The sequence below is a fragment of the Carcharhinus amblyrhynchos genome, chromosome 6 (genome assembly GCF_965287045.1).
Source record: "Carcharhinus amblyrhynchos chromosome 6, sCarAmb.v2.hapA, whole genome shotgun sequence".
Taxonomy (NCBI): Eukaryota; Metazoa; Chordata; class Chondrichthyes; order Carcharhiniformes; family Carcharhinidae; genus Carcharhinus; species Carcharhinus amblyrhynchos.
In genome coordinates, this window is record NC_137329.1 from 105,102,403 (window position 1) to 105,130,257 (window position 27,855).

General features: G+C 41.1%; 1 protein-coding gene across 2 annotated transcripts; it reads right to left on the reverse strand.

The window, feature by feature from the left end:
- Positions 1–61: 61 nt before the first annotated feature.
- On the reverse strand, positions 62–26,533 carry LOC145344183 (twinfilin-1-like). 2 transcript variants are annotated; one of them, XM_080191127.1, is made up of 10 exons: positions 26,185–26,533; positions 25,481–25,691; positions 20,823–20,900; positions 13,426–13,604; positions 11,973–12,068; positions 8,395–8,499; positions 6,501–6,626; positions 3,339–3,489; positions 2,690–2,811; positions 62–1,952 (listed from the first exon to the last, which is right to left on the reverse strand). In XM_080191127.1, exons 2-10 carry the CDS (start codon positions 25,503–25,505, stop codon positions 1,785–1,787), a joined length of 1,050 nt encoding a protein of 349 aa, XP_080047253.1. In that variant the 5' UTR covers positions 25,506–25,691; positions 26,185–26,533; the 3' UTR covers positions 62–1,784. The 2 variants fall into 2 exon arrangements, with proteins under 2 accessions (XP_080047253.1, XP_080047252.1); XM_080191126.1 differs by having other exon boundaries at positions 26,114–26,533.
- Positions 26,534–27,855: the final 1,322 nt, after the last annotated feature.

Genomic DNA, 27,855 nt, shown 5'->3' on the forward strand with positions numbered 1-27,855 from the left:
CCCCTGGCCCCCAGAGATATTGCTCCACCCCCACAACATTAATAACCGCCCCTATCCCCCCACCACCCAGACCAATTGGCAATCAGTGACAATCTGCCACTGATTGTCTTTCTGAGGAAGTTCTGGGCCAGTATCTTTTTCCTTGATTGAATTACCCATTTTTTTAAAGCTGGAATGCATTGATTGGGAAGGATTGATTTACCCATCTTGTCACACACTCATTGATTTAGAAATTAGAATGGTAGCATTTTTAAAACTAATATTTCGAAGCAAAGCTGTCATACTCACATTATGTCAATGTCACTATTACATAAAATATTAGTTAAAACATCCAAATCAAATTAATGGCAACCTTTCAAATTTGGGTCAATTGCCCATAGCAATGAATAGAAAAATAAAAGACAACACAATATATTTGGTATTCAATATTCTATTCTTACAGATAAAAACTCTTCATTAAATATCACTATTATAATATTTGAATTTTATAAGGCTGTGATTTACACTTGTTTAAAAATGTCATTTAAATTTCAGGAAAATGAAAGGCTAGAGCCTTATATTGCGTCTCAACTATTCACAAGGTCAGCTAAACAAAAACATTACAGAATTTAGAAATATGAATATATAGAATAAAACAAAACTGATTAAAGCTGAAATGCAAACTTTTCACAGTATCAGATCAACATGAAGAATTGCTTCTTCACATTAACTTTAAATTACATCAGGAAGAATGGGTACTTCAGTTATGTAAATCCAAAGCATATGACTAATGTGTCATTTCAAACACAACCTATTGATTCCTGTCTTTGGAGTGACATTTCCAAGTCTACTCCGCACCATTGATTATATGGCTTGAAGTTCATAGCATTCATTTTAGTGCGGACATCACATCCAGTGACAGCAAGGAACCAAACTGGATTATCATCATCATTTGAACTGAGGTGAAATGCATGTTTGAACAGGTGAGTTTCCGTGCTGTCAGCACCACACAATTAAAATATCATAGAATATTTCAGGATTTTATTGAGATTGTGTCTGTGGGAGTTTGCGCATTCTCCCTGTGGTTGCGTGGGTTTCCTCCGGGCGCTCCGGTTTCCTCCCACACCCCAAAGATGTGCTCTTAGGCTAATCGGTTTTTACCAAATTGACACTATTTCTTCCCTGAATCTGACTGAGTAGGGTTCCATTCGTAGACATGCAGGGTAGAATAGGTGTAGGGTGATGCGGCGGCGCGGGCTCGTTGGGCCGAAGGGCCTGTTTCCCGTGCTGGGTTGTTCTTTGTTCTTTGTTCTTTGTTTTGTTCTTTGATTTGGTTTGAAAAGTTTGCATTATAGCTCCACTCAGCAAATGGAAAAACTTGGCACAACTGACAACCAAAATCCAATTTGGTGGTTTGTCCCAAACAAATAAAGGTTGCACAATGGGAAAATGCCAAGGGTCCCAAAAAAAAAACAAATGTCAACTGTATACAACACATCAATTCAAAAAAGAAAATTTTTGTTATCCATGAACACAATGACAGTAACACAATGGATTAAGTCAAGAAAGAGAAAGCTTGAATGCTAGAAATCTGAAAAAAAGGAACAGTAAATACTGGAAATCATAATGAGTTTAACGCAATGCTTATGAACTTAGTAGACAAAACAAGCAACATTAAAAAACTAGATTTGAGTAAAATGAGTAAATTGAGTAAATATATTTTACTCAATATATTAACCTAATATTGAGTAAAAAGCTTTGAAAAAAATGTCCAAAATAGCACAATCTTGGAAAGTATTGCAATTTTAGTCAGTTTTCTCAGATTCTGCTGGCCTCCGTATTAATCGTTTTATTCCCCTCTTGCCTGCAGGACCCTTTGGTTTGGCAAAGATCTGCCTGTGTGCATGCTGCTTTGGGTGAACCTCTTCATACAAATAGTCAGCAGTCAGCTCATTGCCATCATCAATTTCAATCTGAAGATAGAAAAGTGACCAACAATATGTTTTTTTTCAGTTCATGATTTTAGATACAAACAAATGACAGGTACAAATAAATGGGACAAACACAAGCAAATTTAAGGACAATGATAGAATTTTCACCAAAGACATCAATACCACAACTTTGTTGGCCTTAACAATCTATTATTAACTGATCTTGCACTTAGTAACACTGGTAATTTATTTAAATGTTCAGGAGGTGCTGGACGTGAGGTTATTTAACAAAGTCATTAATTAAATCAAAGACATTCGGATAGTCTTCAGTTAGGTGAATTGCTGAGGTTACGGAAGATGAAAGCACCACTTTTCCAGAGTTCAATCTAAGCATGCAGCAACGATCTTTTAAAAAAACGCTTGAAAAGAAATCAGTAGCTTTTTCATAGTTAAGACTTAGTATCATGTTTTTGCAATTTCAACAAATAGCACATAGCTACATTATGACAAATGAATTTAGACAAAGCAGTTAAATGGACAGACTACCTTGAAGAAAATGGACACTATCCATTTGCAATATATTACAATTGTGTTTGGTGCAGACTCGATGGGCCGAAGAGCCTCTTTCCGCACTGTAGGGTTCTATGATTCTATTACGAAAATGAAATGAGGCTAGCGCCAAAACTTGAATGAGATGGAAGAAGCATTGGAATATTCTGTAATGTTTGTTTCCTGGTTGCCAAAGAATAGAGATGAATAACTAAACTAAGATTATTTACCTTCTTAGTTATTTCCAGAGCTATTTGTTTTTCCACCATGTCAATCAAGGGACTCTTACAACTGGAGTACAACATTCGCTCTCGAATACTACATGTGTAGCCAGGCATAGAGTAAATAAAGACTGGAAGATAGATAAATATAGTTTTAGTATCAACTGATGAGAAATGTATTCAAAAGGTTAACATTTTATATCACAACAGAAACCAATTTAATTTGTCAACCCAAATTGATCAACGTTTATTCATAAAGACACTGGTATTTCCTAGTGTAACCCTCATCCTGTGGAAAAGAACTATTCATCATTTTTTATATGCATATGGTCTGTTTTGATATGATGTGAACCAGTCCTGTGTAACAACACATGCTTCCTATTGACTGATGACAATAATGTTGACAGGAGCTCAGAAATAGTTTGCAGAAAAGGCAGAATGACCTTGCTGCTAAACTAAGATCCAATGATGAAATCAGAGAGGGTTTGGAAAGAAAGTACATTTACAAAGAAAACCCTCAAAAGTACATTTCCGATTGAATACTGCAGAAAGTTGTAATCTCATGGATTCAAAAACAGGCATCTTAAATTCAAACAAATAATTATATGGTAAGCTTACACAGTTGCGATGGAACTAATATTATCAAAGAAATCTATACCTATAGACTCCAAATAGTCTCCTTCGTGAGAATGCTTATAGAGGAAGAAATGATAACGGGCAGAATCCTTTGGTACACGCTTTGGCAAATCTCCTATTTCCGTATGGGTTGTATCTGCCAACGTTATAGTTTCTTGATCAATGTCTATTTTCTGCCAGCAGAAAGAAATAACACATTTGAATACTGATGATAAAAAAGTTAAAGTTAATTTAAAGTAAGGTTTACATTAACATTGCAATGAAGTCACTGTGAAATTCCCCTATTCGCCACACTCCAGTGCCTGTTCGGGTCAATGTACCTAACCAGCACATCTTTCAGACTATGGGAGGAAACTGGATCTCCCAGAGATGTAGAGATTGGTGTATATCAATGATTTATGCCTGGTGGTAAATAGCAGTTGTCTAACTTTGCAAATGAAACTGTAGTGAGTAAGGGGAACAGGTAAGCCAAATCTGAAGAGCTCTGAATAAGTTTGGAAATGTGAGCAAATGGCACTTGGTGCAACGTAGCAAGACTAGAAAAGAGAAATACATGGGAAAACCGGCTCCACACTTCAAGACAAAATACAAGACAGGGATTTGGGTGGAAGTAAATAGTTCACAAACACTTAACAATGCAACAAGAGTAGGGCAAGCTAATCATGGCTTTAATACAGAGAGTCACATGGAAAGTACACAATAGGAAAATGAGTCTGTACAAGGCTGTACACTCGTACCCAATTCTGGTCACTGGAGGAAAATCGAGGATTGGGGGCTGAGAAGATAAGGGCAAACAAACTAATATGTAAAGTATCTGCTCTGTACAGAGATTGAAGAGTCTGGGATTGTTTAATGCTGAAGGGTACTAAATTGTCCCTAAATTGGACCTCCCTGATCCTCGCACATTAGGCGTAGACTAAAATCATGAATAGGTCACTGAGACAGTGGGACGGCGGCGCGGGCTCGTTGGGCCGAAGGGCCTGTTTCCCGTGCTGTGTTGTTCTTTGTCTTTGTCTTTGAAACAATTCAGGGGAAATATTGAAAATTTTTAAGGGATTAAATAAAGTGGATTTAGGTAAACATATCAGAGATTACCACAGTTTAAAGTTTATTCATTCGTCACAAGTAGATTTACGTTAACACTGCAATGAAGGTACTGTGAAAATTTCCTTGTCGCCGCACTCCGGATAAATTGACGGGGAATTTAGCATGGCCAATGCACCTAACCATCATGTCTTTTGGACTGTGGGAGGAAACCATTGCACCTGGAGGAAACCCATGCAGACACAGGGAGAACGTGCAGACTTCACACAGACAGTGACCCAAGCGGGAATTGAACCCGGGTCTCTGGCACTGTGAGACACAGTAAGAAGGCAAGTCAGGGGCTGCAACAGCACCTCGACATGGAGGCACTCTTGCTAACCTGCACAGCAACGCAGAAATTATCAAAACTGATTCTGCAAGATCCATTGGGAAGGAGGGAAACCTCTCCACTGAATTGCTTTTGGCCGCAATTGCAGCCTCTTGCACTCAAGGTCCCATCAATTGGGCATGGAGCCTCTTGTTTCAGTTACCACCACCCGTCCCTCAGAGGGTGGTGCGTGAGTGGAATCGGCTGCCATCGGTGGTGGTGGAGGCGAACTCGTTGGGGTCTTTTAAGAGACTTCTGGATGAGTACACGGGATTTATTGGGATTGAGGGTTATAGATAGGCCTAGTAGGTAGGGATATGATCGGCGCAACTTGGGGGCCGAAGGGCCTGTTTGTGCTGTAGTGTTCTATGTTCTATGTTCTATGTCCCCCCCCCACCCCATCCACCACCATCACCTCAGCTGGTGGGCTCCAGATGCATCACAGGTGGGATCCACATGCATTGATGGGGCCACTCCATTGGTAGCAATGTGCCAGGGAGGCTGCAAAATTGCCCGTCCTCCCCATCCACCCTAAGAAAATATCCCTGGCAGCAGGAGTGCAACAGGGAGCTATCCCAACATGGCTCCCACTTTCTTTCCTGGTCCATCTTCACAGAACTGGGAAAATCCAGTCCTGTGTATGTGGCTAACATAGGGAAAGAATTGATTGCTCAAGCTGGCACAGGAGGCAGAATATGTAGAACATTTAAGGGGCAATTTAGTGGATATTTGAGGCTGGGGGGGCAAGTGACAGATTCGCTTTTGGGACCTACCTATTGAGTTGCAGAGTCTTTCTCATATCGGAAGACAATGGGTGGATGATTTACATTTAGCTGGCACTTTTTATGTAGAACAAGTACCAAGGACCTTCCCAGAGGTTAAGAATAGACATCGAGTCAAGGAGAGAAAAACTGGGATGGGGGTTGAAAACCTGTTTGAAGAGAAAGAATCGAGTCATACAGTGCAGAAGAGGCCCTTCAGCCTGTCGAGTCTGCACCAACATGAGAAACATATGACCTCCCACCTAATCCCATTTACCAGCACTTGGCCCATTGTTTGAATGTTATGACGTGCCAAATGCAAAGGATGTGAGGCAACATGTCTCCAACACCCTGCAGACAGTGCATTCCAGACCGTCACCACCCTCTGGGTAAAAATGTTTCCCTCACATCCCCCTGAAACTTCCTACCCCTTAAGATGGTTTTAAAAGATAGAAAGAGAGATGGAGTAGCAGAGAATTTTAGGGGAGTGGATACCAGAGAATGCAGCTGAGGTTACTGTAAGGTAATGAGAAGGGAGGCCCGTGTCACAACTCCACGAGGCATAAGAAGGTAAATGAAAGATGCTACAAAGATGGACAGGGCAACGCATCAGGATAATTGAAAATAAGAAGTGAAGATTTTGAATTTAAGAATAGAGGACAATAGGCTGGGAGGACTTGTCAGGATATGGGTGGCTGAGTTTTGGGAAGGTGATGGAGGGTGAAAGATCTGATGCCAACAAGGACATCAGTGGATCCCAGACTGAGGACAGGAATATTCTTGACTGTGATGCTGAATACACTGGATAACCTGTTACCATATTGGCCCTTCTCAGGAATGGCTTTCGCATGAATAAACAATGGTTTCTTGACAGAAAAAGATTTATATACCTACATAAATCATTGTCAGTTGAACAATTTACCAAATGCAATGCCACAGAACTTTACCAATACTTGAAAGAGCAGCGGTGTGGATGAAGATTCTAACTAGTACATTTACAATTAATACTTACAAGTTGTACGTAGCTAAGCTGCTTGTTCCTGAGTTTATCCAGAGCTTCAATGGCATCTTCCTGTATTGGAAAGGCTACTCCCTGCAAAGTTGGCTGCTTAGCTTCTATACTGATTTCAGTTTTCCCCTGTCAATAAACAAAACCAAGAAGTTTTTTCTCCATTAATTACGGGCACATGCCACAGTGAGATTTGTCTTATAGAAAATTATGACCAGCAGCTATAATAATTCTTTTCACTCAATCATCATAAATTAATTTTATAGAATGAATGACTGCCATTGTCTTTAGGGAAGACAATGGCCTCATGATATTATTGCTAAGTATTAATCCAGAAACTCAGCTAATATTCTGGAGGCATGGGTTCAAATCCCACTACGGCAGATGGTAGAATTTGAATTCAACAAAAAAATCTGGATTTAAAAATGTACTGATGACCATGAAACCATTGTTGATTGTTGGAAAAAACCCATATGGTTCACTGATGTCCTTTAGGGAAGGAAATCTGCTGTCCTTACCTGGTCTAGCCTACATGTGACTCCAAAGCCACAGCAATGTGGTTGACTCTCAACTGCCCTCAGGCGACTAGGGATGGGCAATAAATGCTGGCCCAGCCAGCAATGCCCATGTCGCACAAATGAATTTTAAAAAAAAATTCAAAGTCAGTGGATCCAAGATGTCTTCAGGACACGTAGCCACAGTAATGGCGCCATATCTTTAACAGCTCAAAGACATTGTAATCATTTTAGGAATGTGGATGTTACAAGAACTATTGAGTAACATATCCAGCAGTCTGTCAATCTGATTACACTGCTCTATTTAGTTGGCCAATATTCCATTTAATACAGCAGATCACATGACACTACAAAAACTGTTCCACATGGATTCCATACTGGCAGAAGGCAGCAGTAAGTTATATATTTTACATACCTTATCCAGTCCATTTTCAATAGCAATGATCAAGGATATATTTACTTCAGTTCTGACAGAAACTGAAATCTTGAACTTCAAATAGAATGTACTAATTGAAAGAATGGTGGAAGCAAACTCAATAGTAATTTGCAAAAGAGAATTAGGTCTACATCTGAAAAGGAAATTTAATAAAAGTATAGTGAAAGAGCAGGAAGTGAGAGTGGTTTGAAAATTATTTCAAAGAGCTAGCACACTCTCTTGCTGCATGATTCCATATCTGCTACTAAGCACCATCGATTCTACTGTACATTTTTTACAGTATGAATACATTTCTCCACTTATCAAAATTTATCAAGAAATTAGATTTAAAATTTGTCACGAAATTGTAGTCATACAAATTGATAACGAAGCCAAATTCTTATGATACAGGAAGGCAAACAAGACTTTACTTCAGTCTCAAGGAAATCAGGAGTTGGCCTTAAAACATTAACCTCAAATAACATTTTCCATCACAATCACAGAAAACGATTTTGCACATTGTCAAAACAGACCTTTGGAACAACCTTCACCTTAGAGATGATCTTAGGCTATTTTCATAGAAGGAACAGAATTTTGAAATATAAATAACGGATTAAAGGGATATGGAGATTGGTGGATTTGAGACCAGGGAGAGATTATCTATGATCTGATAGAATGGCAGAACAAGCTTCAATTTGCCTATTTTTGCACCTAATTCCTATGTTCCTAAATCTTCGATATGGCAACTTCAAATCTATTAATTTGTGACTACGTTTGATAATTTTGTAAAATTATTGCATTCCATGGATGGACTGTTAGGTTATTTACATTTGGAATCTCAAGGTAAATCTATGTCATAAAGCTGCCTGTGCAGCAAAAGTAGCATTAACCCAAAACACATCAGGCACAGACAGCGGTCAAACTGTAATCTTAAAACCTGGGATCTGCATGTTGCGATTATTACTACCTCTTCCATTTTGATTTGCTGTAGCTCCTCTTCAGCTGCAGTTAGCGGGGCAGGATCACCTTGCGAAACAAGATGTTTTCTGTAACCGCTAAAGGAAACATCCTCCTATAAACACAAACGCAGAAAATATACTGAATTGAAAGTTATTGAATTCGATGATCAGCCGTGATCAAAATGACTAGCGGAACAGGCTCGAAGGGCCTGCTTCTAGTTTCTATGTATACATGTTGGCCTCTTCAACAGATACTTCAACTTCACAATGCACTTTGTTCATCTTCCCATTGCACCATCATTCCCTGGACCCCACTGTCAAACCAAGCCAATACCTAGATATGTCCATCGTCCTTCACATGAGGAGGTACGTGGTGTTGCTCTAAAACCTGACTGAGCAGTTTGAGAGTAACCTGTGGTAACTAACATTTCTCTTGCTACTTACTACCTCCCTATGACCCCGAATAACGTAGTCAAGGTTTCAGAAGTTGGGTGAGGAATCTGGCATTTCTCTTGCACAAGATATGCCAAGTTTTCACTGATCTCATATTGAGTAATTCCAGCTGAGAATGAGCAAGTTGAACTGGAAGTTCTTCGCTCTTCCAGGTATCGAAAGTGGAAAATCTCCATCACATTAAAGAGTCTGCTGACAAAACCACGGAGAAGTGAACATAAATAGTAATACTGTTTGCCTGATAGGAATCACACATACAGTCCCCACAGAGACACCACTCCTACACATGCCCAGGGGGCTCAAGCAGTCACATTTGAACTGCTGAAATTTAACCAGTTAAAGCCACATAGCTAACAACAACCAAGCATTTATTTTACACCTTTCCTATTGCAAAATGTTTTACAGAGGGTACCAAAATAAAAGACATCAAGCCAAAGATAGAAATATTAAAAAGGATGGTTGATTAATAAGGAAAATGTTAGAGGGGAGCAGTGGAAGGCTTCAGTGAGGAAGTTCCAGAGATGGGGATCTCGGCAGCTGAAAGCACAGCTGGTAGCGATGTCCCAAGGGGTTTAGATTCACAAAGGGCCAGAATCTGAGTAAGAGTATGGGTGGAATTTGTACCAGAATAACAGAGGCAGGGAGAGGTAAGGCTTAGGTGGCAATTAAACACAGAGTTGAGCATTCCAAAGATGGCACTGGGAAATCAGCCGTCTACTTAGTCAGCAAGGCCAGAAATGGCGGATAAGGCAGCCTGGATATAGGATAAGGTATCTAACACTATGCAGCAACTTAGTGTTAGATGAGTTTATGGAAAATAAAGGATGGGAGGCCACTCAGGAGAGTATTTGAATAAATGGATGAGGATGTAATGTTAAATGACCTAAGGTAAGGACAGATATGGGCAATGTTACAGATCGGCAGGATTTGTGAGGGATAGGATATTGGGTTGGAAACTCAGCTTCAAATATCGGGATGACAAACTGTTGAAGCAGTGACAGCACAAGGGCGGGGCGGGGGGGGGGCACGGTGGGGGAGGGGGGGCACGAGTCAGTGGCATGGTTGTGTTAAATTTCCTGTTGTTCCTCGAACTAGGACCACAGCTCCAAACTGAGGTGAGGGGGAACTTCTTCACCTAGAGGGTATAAATATGTGGTACTCATTGCCACAGGGGGCTGTGGAGGCCAGGTCATTGAGCGTCTTTAAGACAGAGATAGATAGGTTCTTGCTCAATAAGGGGATCAAGGGTTATAGAGGTGGAGTATAATGTTAGCAAGTGTGAGGTTATCCACTTTGGCAGAAATAATAGTAGGAGGGATTATTATTTAAAAGGCGAAAAGCTGCAGCATGCTACGGTGCAGAGGGACCTGGGGGTCCTTGTGCACGAATTGCAAAACCCAGTCTGCAGGTGCAGCAGGTGATCAAGAAGGCGAATGGGATGCTGGCCTTTATAGCGAGGGGAATAGAATATAAAAGCAGGGAGGTCTTGCTGCAACTGTACAGGGCACTGGTGAAGCCGCAGCTGGAGTACTATGTGCAGTTTTGGTTGCCGCACTTGCGGAAGGATATACTGGCCTTGGAGGGTGTGCAGAGGAAGTTCAATAGGCTGATACCGGAGATGAGAGGGTTAGCCTATGAAGAGAGACTGAAGAGACTGGGTCTGTACTCGTTAGAGTTTAGAAGGCTGAGGGGGGATCTTATAGAGACATATAAGATAATGAAGGGGATGGATAGGGTAGAGGTAGAGAGATTCTTCCCACTTAGAAAGGATAGCAGGACTAGAGGGCACAGCCTCAAGATAAGGGGGGGGTGCAGTTTAGATCAGAGTTGAGGAGGAACTTCTTCACTCAAAGGGTGGTGAATCTCTGGAATTCTCTGCCCGTTGAAGTGGTGGAGGCTACCTCGCTGAATATATTTAAATCACGGGTAGATAGGTTTCTGGTAGACAGGGGAATTAAGGGTTGTGGGGAGAAAGCGGGAAAGTGGGACTGATCCATTTCAGATCAGCCATGATCTTGTTGAATGGTGGGGCAGGCTTGAAGGGCTAGATGGCCTACTCCTGCTCCTATTTCTTATGTTCTTATGTTATGGGGAGAAGGCAGGAGAATGGGGATGAGAATCATATCAGCCAAGATTGAATGATGGAGCAGACTCAATGGGCTGAATGGTCTAATTCTGGTCCTATATCTTATGGTTTCCAGATACTCCAGTAAACCAGTGGGAAAAATTTCAGCCTTGGTGAGACCCTTATTCCTCTCAGTTCCATCAAAAGGCTAGATTGGCTGGTCAAATATTAAACAGTGCTCTGTAGCACAGGTTCACCTACTTGGAGGCTTCTACTGCCATACTTACATTATGTATGACAGTCTCTTGGTTGAACTGTGTCTAAAGAACTTGTGCACTCAAAGACTAACGGTTGGAAAATTTTAAAGTTTCAATTAGTTTTATAGAATAAATACAGTTCTTCAAATTACAGCTTTCACCCAGGAGTAGACAATTCTGTATGATGATTGGAGCTGGGTCTTTCCTCTCAAGTGCTGGAACTTTAAATCCTTCTTAATTACAGAAGAAGCATGATTACAACTCACTGGCTTGGTAAAGGCAACTGTTTGGAGTCCAGTCCAACTATCAGTTAGCCTACACAACTAGAATCATAGAATCTACAGTGCAGAAGGAGGCCATTTGGCACATTGAGCTTGCACCAATAACAATCCCACCCAGGTCCCGTCCTATCCCATAACCTCACATATTTACCCTCCTAATCCCCTTGACATTAAGGGGCAATTCATCATGGCCAATCAACCTAACCCGCATATCTTTGGACTGTGGGAGGAAACCCACACAGACATGGGGAGAGCGTACAAAAATCTACACAGGCGGTGGCCTGAGGCTGGAATTGAACCCAGGTCCCTGGGGCTGTGAGGCAACAGTGCTAACCATTGTGCCACTGTGCTGCTCCTTGATAGTTCAAAGTTTATCATTACACACTCCACCTTCTTAGTGAGGCAACATTATATTTGACATGTAAAACAAGCCATCTTGAAAAGGACAGTAAGTTGCCAGCACCCAACTTCTGAGAATAAATTAAAAAAAGTACCAATACAGATGGCAAGGGAAAAGTTAAGATCCATACCCTCACTGTCCCAAAGAGTTCATCTTTGATGTGGCTACCCCCAAATTCCTTCTTCAATGTTGCTCTTGTTGCTGCATATAACATCTTCTGTCGAACCTACAAAAAAAATACTCATTGTTTATCATTCAAAGCTTAGGTTTCATTTCTTATGGACTGGCATTAGTGTCAATCCAGTATCAATATTTTGTATGGGAAATATTCATTGAATCACAGAATCCCTACAGTGCAGAAGAGGCCATTCGGCCCATCAGGTCTGCACCGACTCACTGACAGAGTACCTTACTCAGACCCTCTCCCCTGCCCAATCCCTGTAACCCCACACATTTCCCATAGCTAACCCATCAAACTTACACATCTTTGGACTGTGGGAGGAAACCCGAGCACCCGGAGGAAACCCACGCAGACATGGGGAGAACACGCAGACTCCACACAGACAGTGCCCCAAGCCAGGAGTCGAACCTGGGTGCCTGGCGCTGAGAGGCAGCAGTACTAACCACCGTGCCACCCTTACTCACTTTAAATTAAAATCACACATTTTCATTCAACTAACAGGTGTTTTGTTGAGTAAACCTGTTCTCATGTTCACAAACATGATGGATAGGATTTCCCCCACCTGCCCGCAACCTAGTGTTTTACGACAGCCATTTTCTGAATGGTCTAATGGGTAAATGCACTGTCCAGTATAACATGAGACCATACAGATGAACAGTCTTCATATTTCAATTTCAGACTCCTGCTGAATTGCCTGATCTCAACGAAGGTGACAAATACCACCAGAGTTTAAAAAAAAAGGAAGGCGGGAGGGATGATGCAGAAGGCAGACAGAGCTCCAGCTTCCCATTGTTAACCTGTAAATCGTGTGTGAAAGTGCCAGTTTATACACCTTCATAAGCCTGTGGGTGGATGTCATGGTATCTTTCATCTTTCATGAGTAATCTGTGCTCCTTCACTATCTCGATTCACAACTGAAGGGTGGGCATTTGGCCAATATCCCTGAGGGCTGCGGGTGCCCATAGACTGTAACCTAGTAACAATCAACATCTTCCAAACAAATAGGGGAACAGAAAACTTGTAATAAAGAGGCAATTTAGCCATGCTCGCAAAGCCTGCCAAACTGAACCAGATTCATCCCTCATTTTTAAAAGTTCATTTATTTGTCACGAGTAAGGCTTACATTAACACTGCAATGAAGTTTCTGTGAAATTCCCCTAGTCGCCACAATTGTTCGGGTCAATTCACTTAACCAGTACATCTTTCAGAATGTGGGAGGAAACCAGAGCACCTGGAGGAAACCCACACAGACATGGGGAGAACATGCAGACTCCACACAAGCAGTGACCCAAGCTGGGAATCAAACCCGGGTCCCTGGCGCTATGAGGCAGCAATGCTAACCACTGTGCCACCATGCCATGGCCTTAATGTCAAGAGGATGTTACATATCTCAAATTCTTACTGGTGAAAGGTCAGGTGACCAGGCAATAAAGAGCCATTGAAATCCCTGAGCGTTCATGGTGTCCAATCGATACAAGATATACGCAGGTTGCTGCTCCTCCAGGAGAGGGAGGATGCATGAATCGTACTCCTGGTCCCAGCTGGCGACTGATTCTCTGGAAGCACCCACCTTCAGCTGTTCTGCAAGGAGTAGTTAACTTATTAGCAAGAACAATTAGCAATGTAATTACAAATGCAAAACCCAGCCCTGTACTTTACCTTCAGCTCACTTCAATGTTAATACAACTGACTGATGATCTGTCAATGTTTAAATCACTACTGTTTGACATATTAAAATTGCAGTTCAAACATGGAACAGATTTAACCATCTACACGCAGCCAATGAAGTTAGTCTGTGTCAGTTTGCCTTTGTTGGCAGCACATGTCTAAATCTGTATGCTCCAAGTCCATGAATGACTCATCAGCTGAAGAATATAATCTAGGTTGATATCCCAGTGTAGTACTGACGGGGTGCCACATTTGCAGGGGTGCATTCCTTGGGATGCCAAGATGAATGGAGGCCTCGGTTCCCTTTTCTTGTGGTTCTGCTGTGCATTTAACAACCCCATTTTCTCCTCGGGTTCTCTGCCCAAAGGCAGGCCCAACCTTGCCAGCTTCACAATCTCCACCATGGGTAGGACAAGTCCCAAAGCCACTCCAGCCAGAACAGGGATCGAACCATGTGCAGATGGTGCCAATTTGATCCATACCGGCCATCCAGTGATCTGACCCAACTGGCACTTGGAAGAAGTGGCAACATACATGTAATAGCCTGTAGCTATGGATAGTCATGGTAGAGACTAGGGTCCAATTTTGTTCCATCATGTAGCTAACCAGGAATCTCTCTCACTCTTACTGCCTGCCATTGGCATATGTTGGAAGGATTTACAAGTTGATACACAGCCTGTTTGGCTGTGTTACAAATGCATCTTCCTGGATCAATTCTTGGAGTGAGATCTGAAATCACAGCTTCTAGCTCAAGGCAAGCACACTACCCACTGTGCTATAAAACTTATTAACTCCCTTTGCATTATTCAAAAAGAGTAGTAATTCTCCTAACTATTATTTCCCCAATAATCAAATGATGAAAAACAAGTACTTGGCTGATGTTTATAGGATTTTACTTAAAGTTTACTTATTGATTAGTCACAAGTCGGCTTACATTAACACTGCAGTGAAGTTAGTGAAAATCCCATCGTCGCCACAGTCCAGCACCTATTTGATACACTGAGGGAGAATTTAGCATGACCAATGCACCTAACCAGCACTTCTTTCGGACTATGGGAGGAAACTGGAGCACCTGGAGGAAACCCAGGGGGACAATGAGCAGACTCCACACAGACTGTGACCCAAGCAGGGAATCAAACCCAGGTCCCTGATGCTGTGAGGTAGCAGTACTAACCACTGTGCCACCATATTGCCAAAGCATAGGATTGGTACCATATTTTCCTAACAGTTATTGCCCTTCAAAATCAATTCTTTGCATCTAAAATGCTTCACAAACTTTCCAAAGCATATAAATCCATAAATTAATGGAGCCCAATGAAGTTTTAGTTATGTCCATTTATATCAAATCCTTTGTAGTTGCTCATTTTGGCTCAAAAGTAGTACTGTTGTCTGGAACTGAAGGATGTGGTATCCTGTCCCATTCCAGAGACTTGGGTACATTATCTAGTGTTACGTTGAAGGGAGCTGCACATCCAATAGTGTGACATCTTTAAGATGAGCTATTAAACTAGTATTTGAAATGGTACGAAACTGGTGTGAGATTTTACCGTCAGATCTGCCCTCTAAAGTAGACTTGAAAGATCCCATCAACATTTTTACAGAAGGCCAAGCAACTCTTGCAGTTTCCTAGCCAATATTTAACCCTGGACCAACATAGAAGATCAGTCATTTTTCTTGCAGGCAAGCTTGCGTGCAAGTTGGTTACTCTAATTCCCCATGATGATGACAATTCAGAATTGGCTGTTAAGCACTTTGGTTTATACTGGCAGATTAACACTTAGTAATAAGCCTGCCATCAGTCTGCATTATATCAAAAATTGGACATCAGTGGGTTTCCTCCGGGTGCTCTGGTTCTCTCTCACGGTCCAAAAGGTGCGTATTGGTCATGCTAAATTCTCCCTCAGTGTACCCGAACAGGTGCTGGAGAGTGGCGACTAGGGGGTTTTCACAGTAACTTCATTTGCAGTGTTAATGTCAGCCTACTTGTGACACTAATAAATAAGCACACTTTTAAGTAAAATCCAATAAACATCAATCAAATACTTGTTTTATCATTTACTCTAATGTAAATTGAAGGAAGCAAGGCCTTCCCTTCTGAACTGAATGCATCTGAAAGAGTCTCTGCAGTTGCCCCCAAATCCTCCTGAGCAAGTGCCAATGCAACAGAACTCCAGTAAAATCTGATAGTTTCCTGTGTGACCAATGTAAAGTCTGATCATCTGAAACTGGAATTACACTACATTGCTAGAAGTGAAGAGGGAATCTATTTTACCCTATTTTTAAAAAAACTCCAAAACTCTCACCTGACATCGAGTACGTAAAATGTCTTAAACTTCAAGTTTATTTATCAGTGTCAAGTGTATGCTTATATTAACACTGCAATAAAGTTACTGCGAAAAATCCCCTAGTCACATCTGTTTGGGTACATTAGAGATGAATTTAGCATGGCCAATGCACTTAACCAGCACATCTTTCAGACTGTGGGAGGAAACCCACTCAGACACAGGGAGAGCATGTAGATTCCACACAGACAGTGACCTAAATCGGGAATCAAACCCAAGTCCCTTGCATTATGGGGCAGCAGTGCTAACCAGTGTGCCACTCTTAAATGGAGCCAGATCACACAGAGATCACCACATGATAAGTAAAATTGTAGTTGGCACAAAACAGAAGTGCCCAGCACAGGGGTTGATACCTTATGGGCAGCTCTTAATGCAGAATTTACTGCTGGATCTGAAAGCATCGGGAGACGGGGTAGGACACCTTTTAAGAATAGCGTACAGTTTCTGCAAATGAGAAACAGAGTTCGTGAATGAGAGCTCTACCCTGGGGAGCCAAATATATCACATTTCTGGACAATGTTCCCAAAGGGTGAATTGGATATGAGTTCATTTTAAAATGCGCCTCTGGGTCAAGGCTCGCTTTAAAGTGTTTAGTTTGTGAATTTTAAGCCAATCAAGGCATTTAATTAGGATGGCCTTGGGAACGAGTTGAAGTAACCAGAATAATGGGATTAGTTTTGGATTTCTTTAGCCAAGAGCTGGCACTAACATCTGGGAACAAACAGCTTTCTTCCAGACAGTAAATCTCTATGATTCCACAGTTGATTTTATCAGGGCTCAGGAACACAAAGTGAAAGCTGTTAAATTGTGACAGTAACTACACAAAAACTACTGACCATTTAAAGAAAATAAAAGGAGAATCCATGGTGGATCATTTGATAGTGCTTTGGAAAATTCATTGTTAACCATATTATACACAAAATATTAACTCAGAATGCATGCAGTGAAAAGGAGGCCCTTCGACTCCACACCAACTCTCTGACAGAGCACCCAACAAGGCCTTACCTCCAGAGTCTCAAGCCCTAACCTACTAATCCCACCTAACCTGCATATCTATGGATTGTGGGAGGGAACCGAGGCAACCTCTGGAAACCTATGCAGACAGTGACCCAAAGCCAGAATCGACCAGGCTCCCTGGATCTGTGAAACAGCAATGCCACCCAAGGCCTCCAAAAAAACCAGGATTTCTATTCTTTACCAATTGATAGCGATGTCCCCACTGGGCCAATATAACAAATATGTCCCAATGCACTACATGCTGCACTGTCAGAAACAGAAAGGTCATTAGTACATTAATGCCCGATTCATTTTCCAATAGGCTCTATTTCTAACTCTTGAATACAAGTAATCTCTGCTGAAACAAACATGCAATGTTTTGACACCACAAAAGGACAGAAAGTCACCAGTTAGACTACATGAAGATTGAAAAATTCTGAAATATATGATATTGCAACACCAATTGGAAGGCTAAATTTACAGTGCTTCCAATTTTTGCTCCAGTAAAAGTTTAAAATCCAATGTAATGAAATGCTGCTATCACATTCCTTGCATTGTGCATCGTTATTTCCTCTAGATGATTCCAAGTAATTGCACCACCAATAAATGCAACTGAAATTGCTGCTTTTTGAGTTATGCACTTCCAACTTCGGAAATATTTTGGATACAAATTGTGAACAAGGGTCTAGGTTTTGTGATGTTAAATTATCTGTATGTGCTGTCATCATCTTGTAAAACTGACAGCAGCTTCTGGAGTCCACACTTGCACAATTAAATGAGCAAATCCAGAGGTCACTGCCACTGATTCTAAGCTTCTCGATAGGTGTGTCTTTGAAGTCCCTGCAGAGTGCAATCAATTAGAAATCACTGAACTGATGAAAACTTACACATTTATGTCATTAGCCTCAATCTAATAATCCTTGGAAAAGTTATATCTTGCCGAATGAGGTGTAAGTGGGTGCTAATGCTGTACAAGATTGATGATTTAATGATGATATAGCCTGGTGATATTATCATTAGATATTAATCCAGAAACTCAGCTAATGTTCTGGGAACCCAGGTTCGAATCCTGCCATGGCAGATAGTGGAATTTGAATTCAATTAAAAAAAAATCTGGAATTCAGAATCTATTGATGACCATGAAACCACTGTCGATAGTTGGAAAAAAAACCCCATCTGGTTCACTAGTGTCCTCTTGGGAAGGAAATCTGCCATCCTTACCTGGTCTGGCCTATATGTGACTCCAGGTCCACTCTCAACCACCTTCAGGCAACTAGGGATGGTCAATAAATGCTAGGCAGTCAGTGATGCCCAGGTCCCATGAATGAATCAATGAATAGATTAATCCTCAAGAGCCTGGAAAACTAATTTAATGTTCGTCAAATTTCTCCATTATCATAAAAGAAATCCACGTTCTTAAAATAAAAATTCCTTTAGAGCTTATGATATTTCAGCTTCTATTGTCATCTCATGTCTATGTCCCAATCATTTATTTCACTATCTGTAAAATATTAAAGAATGAATCATAATCAGTGCGCTAATTTCCTGGGCTGTGAGAATACTTCAAATGTGATTGCCTGGTTGATGACATCCCTTTTGTTGAGCAACTGGAGATTCCTTTGACTTGATATCTGTGGGAAGCTTTCTTCAAGGTCAGTGGCATACACTATCAAAATATGGGCCAAGATAATGGATAGGTTCTGGTGCTATTACGTGACAGATACACACAAGAATTGCTGTGCTAAAAGTGCACCTAAAAGTCTTGAAATAATGGCGAACCTTCATACATGCCTACAAATTATTTAAGAGCTGTCTTAGTTTGTACTTACATCATTGGAGAATAGGCCTGCAAATATCAAATCAGTTGTGAGCTATGCAAATTATAACTTCTTTTTAAAACTACACTTCCATAATTAATTTGAGAATCATGATCTACGGTGTAATGTTCATATGCATGATGCAGAAAAATACAAAGCAGAAATACCCAGATTGCAATATCATGACATCTATATTCTTATATAATAAGACAAGAGCATTTGCATACTTATGAGAAAGCTTTAACATATATCAGAATCTGAAGAGGTTCTGATATTAAATTAGCATCACTGCTAATGTTTCCTTGCAGAGCCCCCTTAATGGTAGCTTAAAGCCTGAGGCAGTGTTTGCCCTGGAGCATGTAGGAAGGCGAGATCAGAGTCCCTACAGTGCAGGAAGAGGATATTTGGCGCATGAAGCCATCACCGACAACAATCCCAGCCAAGTCCTATCTCTATAACTCCACCTATTTACCCTGCTAATAACCCTGACACAAAAAAACAATTTAGCATGGCCAAGCCACCTAACCTGCACATCTTTGGACTGTGGGAGGAAACTGGAACAACCGGAGGAAACCCACGCAGGCACGGAGAGAACCTGCAGACTCTGCACAGGCAGTCACCTGAGGCCAGAATCGAACCCGGATAACCTGGCGCGTGCTAACCACTGTGCCATCGTGCTGCCCCAGAGCATGGGGCACAATGGGTTTAAATAAATAAACAAAGGGTCCTTAGACTTGTTGCAGGGTATTTCATTAATGTGGGTGCCAATAAAATGTGGCCATTTTGACCAAAGTGTTTTATTTTAAACATTTAAATTTTGACTGCAGGGAGAGAACATTGTGTATGCATATAAATGTACAGCTCCCTTGGGCAAGAGAAGTGGTGTGGTGTACAGATGTGCAGTACTGATTACAATATTTTCACGTTGCATCAAAATACAGTATAATCAATACAATGTCTAAGTTCACTTTATATTGTAACATGGTTAGATACTCTGCCATCGGCAGATAGACAGAAACTTTATTAACCTGTCCTTCAGCATCTTTTGATTTCTAATTCTCTAACTCTTTTACACATCGTAAAGAATACTTTCCATTGCTACCACCGCTGTCTATGATCCTCTTCTCTCCTTGTTGATTGAATAGTAGAAGATAGAGAGTAGCAGACGAGCAAGAAGCTCTGAGAATGAGAAGGTAGCATCTCAATAATATTTACCCTGATGTTACAGCTGCACCTGGGCTTATCTGACACTGGTTCTTATGCTCCGAAATAGGTAAACACTACAGGAAATACTTGCAGAAATTTCTCTTTGCAAGATTGATGCAGAAACCGGCATGAAATTTGGCGTCATTTCAATGCAATTGAATTTTAGGAATTTCTAGCCCATCATATTCATTGGTGGTGTAATTACTCAGAGTCAGGTGACAGGGAGTTACCTATAGATCTTGAATATTGCTGAAAATAGAGGCATGCTGTTGAAGCTTTTCATCTTGCACTCATCAGGACAAATGCAAGAATGCCAAATTTCAAACCATCACAACAATTTATACTGCAGGGGAATTATACCGATTGGTTTGTAAGCCAAATCTGATTGGCTGAGGCTTTGCCATGGAGATAATAGCAGAAAAATACATTCAAGCTTTGCATTTTTTTTGCCTTAGTCGTAGGATCCCCCTTTGCTTTTTCCATGGCAATGCCTGAACCAGAGTAAATTTTCCAATCAATCAGCACACCTTTTTTCCTGCATTATAAATTGTAATTGGCATCCTTGTTTTTGTCCTGATGACTGTAGCTTCAGAAACATGTCTCTTTTCAGCAATATTCAAGTTACCAAGCATAACAAAGTCCTACAGACAGGTGTCTGTTACAATATCAGTTGAATAAGTTACTCTAGATTTTATTATAAACAACAGATGTGTTACTCTTTTTGCAACTGCAATCTCTAAATTCAGAGGTCTAAATCTCCAACAACATACCGTTTTCAATCACAATTTTCAAAACACAGAATTCTCCATTCCTCGCTCTGGCAAAGATGTCCTTTAACTCTTCTGAGGCTGTGTTAGAAGAAAAACAAAAATAGAATGTATCTGCCAGAACCTGGTTAGTTATGGTTAAGGAATAGAAGATTAACAATTTCACAGGAGTACATGCAGAAATCAGGTAGGTCAAATCATAAATCATAGAATCCCTGCAGTCCAGAAGGAAACCATTCGGTTTATCAAACCTGCACCAATAATAATCCCACATCCCATCCCATCCCCGTAACACCACACATTTATCCTGCTAATCCTCTTGACACTAAAGGGCAATTTAGTATGGCCAGTCAACCTAACCTTATTGGACTGCAGAAGGAACTTGGAGCAGCAGGAGGAAACCCACACAAACATGGGGGGAAAGTGCAAACAGAGTCACCCAAAGTCGGATTTGAGCCTGGGCCCCTGGCGCTGTAAGGCAGCAGTGCTAACCACTCAGACTTTTTCCCATTTCTTCTGAAGTTCAGAAAAGGCCATATAAGTAAACCATATTGGGAAAGTAGTTTAGTAATTAGTTATTATTAATAAGTAAAACCTGGAGGAAGTAGTTCGGCTCACGGTGACAGCCACAATCATTTTAACCTGAGCCAATGAGATTATAGAGCTCAAAAAACCATCACATGACACACATTTTCTCCCTAAATACAGCCATTAAGCTGGCCAATCCACCTAACCCAGACATGTTGGGACTACGGGAGGAAACTGGAGCACCTAGAGAGAACCCATGCAGACACAGGGAAAACATGCAAACATCACACAGACAGTGACCCAAGCCAGGAATCGAACCCAGGTCCCTAGTGCTGCCAGGCAGCAGTGCTAACCACTGTGCTACCGTGCCTCCCTATGCTTGACTTTTTTTTAATTCATTCATGGGACATGGGCTGGCCAGCAATTATTGATGTGGAGATGCCAGTCATGGGCATTTGGCCTCTGATCTTCGGGTAAACGTTCTCCAAGGCAGCCTCCCCGACACACGACAACGCAGAGTCGCTGAGCAGAGACTGATAGCCAAGTTCCACACACAAGAGGACAGCCTCAACCGGAACCTTGGGTTCATGTCACACTATCTGTAAGCCTGGGCTTGCAAAATCTCACTAACTATTCTATCTGGAGACAATACACATCTCTTTAACCTGTGTTTAACGCTCTCTCTACTCACACTGTCTGTACCTTTAAGACTTGATTACCTGTAAAGACTCACATTCTAACCATTATTCTGTAAATTGTTTGTGTCTTTATTTGCCCTCTCTGTGAATAGAACTCCCACTCACCCGACAAAGGGGCAGTGCTCTGAAAGCTAGGGGCTTTTGCTACCAAATAAACCTGTTGAACTTTAACCTGGTGTTGTGAGACTTCTTACAGCAATTATTGCCCATCCCCAGTTGCCCTTGGAGGGCAGTTGAGAATCAACCATATTGCTGTAGCTCTGCTGTCACATGTAGGCCAGACCAGGTAAGGATAGATTTCCTTCCCTAAAGGACATTCATGAACCTGACGGGTTTTCACAACTGACAATGGTTTCATGGTCATCATTAGATTCTTAATTCCAAGTATTTTTTATTGAATTCAAATCCCACCATATGCCGTGGCGGGATTCAAACCAGGGTCTCCAGAACACTAGTTGAGTTTCTGGATGAATAGACTAATGATAATACCACTAGGCCATCACCTCCCCTAATCCTTAATTTATGTAACGGTCAAATTTTTGAGACCAATTTTTTAGGCCAAAGGTCAGGAGATCAACTTTTACATGGATAATGCTTTTGAGGGATTGACTTGTGTGCTTGATTTGGACCCAAAAAAATACTATTGCAAATGGAATAAAATAAAAACTAATAACATTAGCGAATTCACATTAACTCTCTTGCATCTATTTGTTTTATATTATAAACTATATACATTTCATCCAGAACAATATAAATTTGCATTATAATAAAGTAACTACATGTCTAAATGGCCTGTCATGGTCATGTGATCTCTGCCATGAGGGAATGTCTGGGGACAACTATAATAACATACCTGACAAAGGAATACCACTTCCGAAAGCTTGTAAGATTACTATCAAATAAACTGATTGGACTTTAACCTGGTGTTGTGAGACTTCTTACTCTGTTTAGGGTTACCAGTCCAAGATTTAGACTTGCTCCAGCTGAGATGAGTGGCTGTTGCATACTGTTCTATGATCTGGAACTCAAGATCTTCATTCTTACCATTGCACTGGGCGCTCAGACAAATCATGTAGCCTCAATCTTACATTCTAGGGCTTCACTTTTAGATCACCATGTTGAGCCAATTCACCAGTATCTATCTGATATTTCTTGTTCACTTGATGCTGTCCACTGTATCATCATGCAACAGTCACAAATCATTTATCACCTGTAGACTAAGGAACACCATTTCCAAAAGTTTGTAAGATTACTATCAAATAAACTGGTTGGACTCTAACCTGGTGTTGTGAGACTTCTTACTGTGTTTAACCCAGTCCAACGTCAGCATCTGTACATCATGACAACCCTAAACAGGCCAGAGATTTACAGCATGGCACAGCAAACAAAACCACTGACTGCTGAACAGATCCTAGAGGAGCACAGAGATGTGTTTACAGGGTTTGGATGTTTACCATATCATGTGGAAATAGATGAGAGTGCGTGACCAATTCAGCATTTGCTGAAAAGAGTTCCAGCTCCACTCAAGTCAAGCCTAAAAGACAAGATTGAAGAGCTGGGAAAGAGGGGAGAAAATCAAGAAAGTGGCAGTTCCTACAGACTGGATTAGCAGCTTGGTAGCAGTGAAACACCTGGAGAGCTGTGAGGACACTTCAACCCAAAGGATCTATATAAAGCACTGAAGAGATCTCACTATACCGTTCCAACCACCAAAGGAATTTTGCCACAACTTGCCAAGGCAATGGAATTCATGATCCTAGATATGAAAGATGGTTACTGGAAGTGAAACTGGATCAAAGCAGCAATTTTCTATCTATATTCTAGATGCCTGTCGGGAGATACAGATGGTTGCACATGGCATTTCCATAGCTACAGGAGAATTTCAATATAAACAGCATGAGACAGTCAGTGATTTGAATGGAAGCAGTCGATCTGCTAGTCTGTGGATGTGAAGACATTGGAAGAAGCAACAACTGACCATGATCCCACACCTGTGGGAGGGAGTTCACCAGGTGGATCTGAAGCTGAACAAGAAACACTTAGAATTGAAAATGTCTGAAGTCAACTACATCAACATGTACTGACTGCAAAAGGTCTTGGCTCAGATCCTGACCAGGTGAGAACTATAGCAGCAGCAGCCAACAGATATGAAAGCAGCACAACAATTTGTTGGATTCACTAACTAGTTAATAGAATATTTGCCTAATCTGTCATTGAGGTGTGAACCATTATGCAAACTCACTGCTATGGAGGTGTAGTGATGTTGGGACACCAAACAAGAAGCAGGGTTCACTAAAATCGAACAACCGGTGATGAACTTTAATCTCTTCAAGTCTTTGCTCTCCCCAATTCCTCAAGACTCCAACTCCTCCAGACCTTCAACTACTCAGATCCCTGTTGCCCTGCCTTTGCACTCTTTTAGATCCCCCTTTGTCTCATATTCTCTTTCCCTCATCTCTTCTAAATAAGTGCAACTATAAAAACGTTATCAATTTTAATACTCAAGGTCAGAATAATTGATGACACTGTGGATCAATTTAGTTTTAACATTATATTGAATTCACTGTTGTCAAATGAAATACAACTAACTATAGTGAAATGTATAATCTTAAGAAACCACGAAATGCCTTGAAGTGTCAACAACTCCCTTACTGATGTATCAGGCGACTATCTGGATGGTAGAATTTAGAATTAGACTACCAGGGTTAGATGAACTTTAGTCGGTCTCCTTCAAAAATGTTTAAAAAATTTATTATGGGGTGGTTAGCCGCTGCAATTTTGGAGTAAATTTACATTAGAATCATAGAATAGAATCCCTAAGTGCAAAGGAGGCCATTCGGCCCATCGACAACAATCCCACCCAGGCCCTATCCCCGTAACCACATGTATTTACCCTGCCAGAACCCTGACACTAAGGGGCAATTTACCATGGCCAAGCAACTTAACCTACGCATTTTTGTACATTAAAGTGATATTGTATAGAATAGTTCAAATTAATTTTACAGTCCAAAACATCTTTTAACATTCCAAACTAATAATTATTAAACATCATCGAGAGACTCCGCAGAAATTCTGAGGGACTGTTGTTCTGAAGGTACATCTTGCAGTGTTGTAGTGTATATGGAAACTAAATGGTGCGTGTTATAATTAGCATGATTCGCATAAGCAATCATAAGAGACCTTAAGAGATTTCCCTCTACAGGCGTTGCCAAAGTCTATAACGCTTCTTCATAACATATTGATTTAATAAAAATATTCTACAAAACATGGCTTTTCAAAATTCCACTTTCGTTAATGATTGTGTGAAAGCTACTTTAAAAATAGATTTATAGTTTTTCAGTATGGCGACGCAAATTTAAAGAATTGCAACAGATTTCACCTTGTTTTCTACACAGTGAGTTTAGAGTTACAAGGTGTGCATTTTTGTCCCAGTACCTGGAATGCCGGTCAGATGGGACATTGCGTCCTTGTGGTAGCTTAGTGCCCGTTGCAATTCCTTTGAAATGTTGAATATTCACTCTCCCTCTCTGCTTCCCGCCGGGGATCCTGCTGTCCGCCTCTCGCTCCTGTGTATTCTCCGCCCCGGGACAGCCTCTTGACGCTCTCGCAGTCAGACTATGCCGGGAATATCCGGCAAGAATGAGCTCTGTGCACAGACACAGCCAGACAGGGTGAACGCGGTGCAAATTAACCAGGGCAAAGTCATTTGGCGAGATCGTCAAATCATTAATATCAAGATTTGATTTAGCAAAATAGAAAATGCTAAAATAAAATGCATTATACGTCACAAAGTAAAAGTGGTCCGCATGGGTACCCATTGCAGAGATAGCAAGATAAGCCTTGCCGTCAGAATTTAGGGAATTAGGTCGGAAATAAGGGAACAGGACTTCAAAAGTAGCAATCTTCAATTATTAATATAAAAATTGGAGGATAAAACAGATGAACGTGCAGCTAAAAATATGCTGCAGGAGAGAGGGTTTAGATTCTTGGGACATTGGGACCAGCACTTGGGGAAATGGGACCTGAATGTGGTGTATCTCCATTAACACTGTACCCTGAAATACTCACATTCCAACCATTCTTCACATCCCAATCTGTAACTGTATCTTCACCTATATATGCATTGCTTGTGAACTTACCTCCACTCACCTAATGAAGGAGCAGTGCTCGAAAGCTCGTGATTCCAAATAAACCTGTTGGACTTTAATCTGGTGTTGTGAGAGTTCTTACTGTATGTAAACAGAGCAGGGGCCAATTTCCTTGTGGAACAATTTGCTCGTGCTGTTGGGGAGGATTTAAACTAACCTGGTAGTGGTGTGGGACACAGTAAGAAGTCTCACAACACCAGGTTAAAGTCCAACTGGTTTATTTGGTAGCAAACGCCACTAGCTTTCAGAACACTGCTCCTTTGTCAGGTGAGTAGGACATTGTGTCCTTGTGGTAGCTTAATGCCTGCTGCATGCAATTCCTTTGAAATGTTGAATATTCGCTCTCTCCCTCTCTGCTTCCTGCTGGGGATCCTGCTGTCCGCTTCTCACTCCTGTGTGTTCTCTGCCCTGGGACAGTCTCCTGATCCTCTCGCAGTCAGACAATCTGAAACTGCTGGGAATATCCAGCAGGAATCAGTTCTGTGCAAAGACACAGCCAGACAGGGTGAACACGGTACAAATTAACCAGGGCAAAGTCATTTGGTAACCAAGAGATGGTCAAATCATTAATGTTAAGATTTTATTTAGCAAAATAGAAAATGCTAAAATAAGATTGCATTATATGTCACAAAATAATAGAGGTCCACATGGATACTGACTACAGAGATAACAAGATAGGTCTTGCAGTCAGAATTTAGGGAATTAGTCAGGTGTGGAACCAGGAGGTGCATACCAAAATGAAATTAGGAGGCGTGGATAGCACTAGAGTAGGAAATAATAGGTGGGTAAGAGGGAAAGTAATAAAGTTCAAGTTAGGAGTACACAGCATCTGCTTTAATGAGTGGAATGTGGTAAATAGAATTGTTGAGTGGCAGCACTCCATATGAAAATATTATATTGTGGCATGAAGAGAGACCTGGCTCAAAGGACAGCTGTGGGTAATAAACAGTGCTGAATGCAAAGTGTCCAGGGAAGTTGGGAAAGGAAGAGGGATAGCAATATTGATTAAAGACAGCATTGCAGTGCTGGAGAACATGTCCCAAGAGTCAAGGACAATATCTATTTAGTTTGAGTTAAGGAATGAAAAAAGTGGAATTTTCATTGATCAGTGTATTCTATAAGCCACCAACGTGTGGAAAGATGCAGAGGAACTAATTTACAAAGAAATTACAGACTTACAATTTTATAGAATAGCTTTTTGAACTTTTTTATCCAAATATAGATTGGGGTGGCAGTGTGTAAAGGGCAGAGACGGGGTCGGAGAGGGGCAAGAATTGTTGAATGTGGTCAGGAAAATGTTCTGCAGCAATGTGTCCATTCCAACAAGAAAAGAGGCACCAGAACGGGTTATTGGAAATGAGGTGTGCCAACTAGATCAAATATCAATAGATTGCAGGTACGATAATAACTTTTAAGGGATGTCTTGACAAATACATGAATGGGATGGGAATAGCCCAAGGGATATGGTCCCCTGAAAGGTAGTTGGTTTTAGTTCAGTTGGGCAGTATGGTCGGTGCAGGCTTGGAGGGCCAAAGGGCCTGTTCCTGTGCTGTAATTTTCTTTGTTCTTTATTTAGTGAACAGTGATCATTGTATCATAAGACTTCGGTTGGCCATGGAAAGGACAATGAACAATGCACAATAAGATAACTTCAATGGAATA

Coding starts and splice junctions, on each gene's coding strand:
- LOC145344183 (XM_080191127.1), bottom strand. CDS start 25,505: ATGTCCCATCTGACCGGCATTCCAG. Junction 6,627..8,394: donor AGCAAATCAAAATGGAAGAG/GTAGTAATAATC, acceptor GTTTATTGACAG/GGGAAAACTGAAATCAGTAT. Junction 2,812..3,338: donor AGACTATTTGGAGTCTATAG/GTATAGATTTCT, acceptor TCTATCTTCCAG/TCTTTATTTACTCTATGCCT.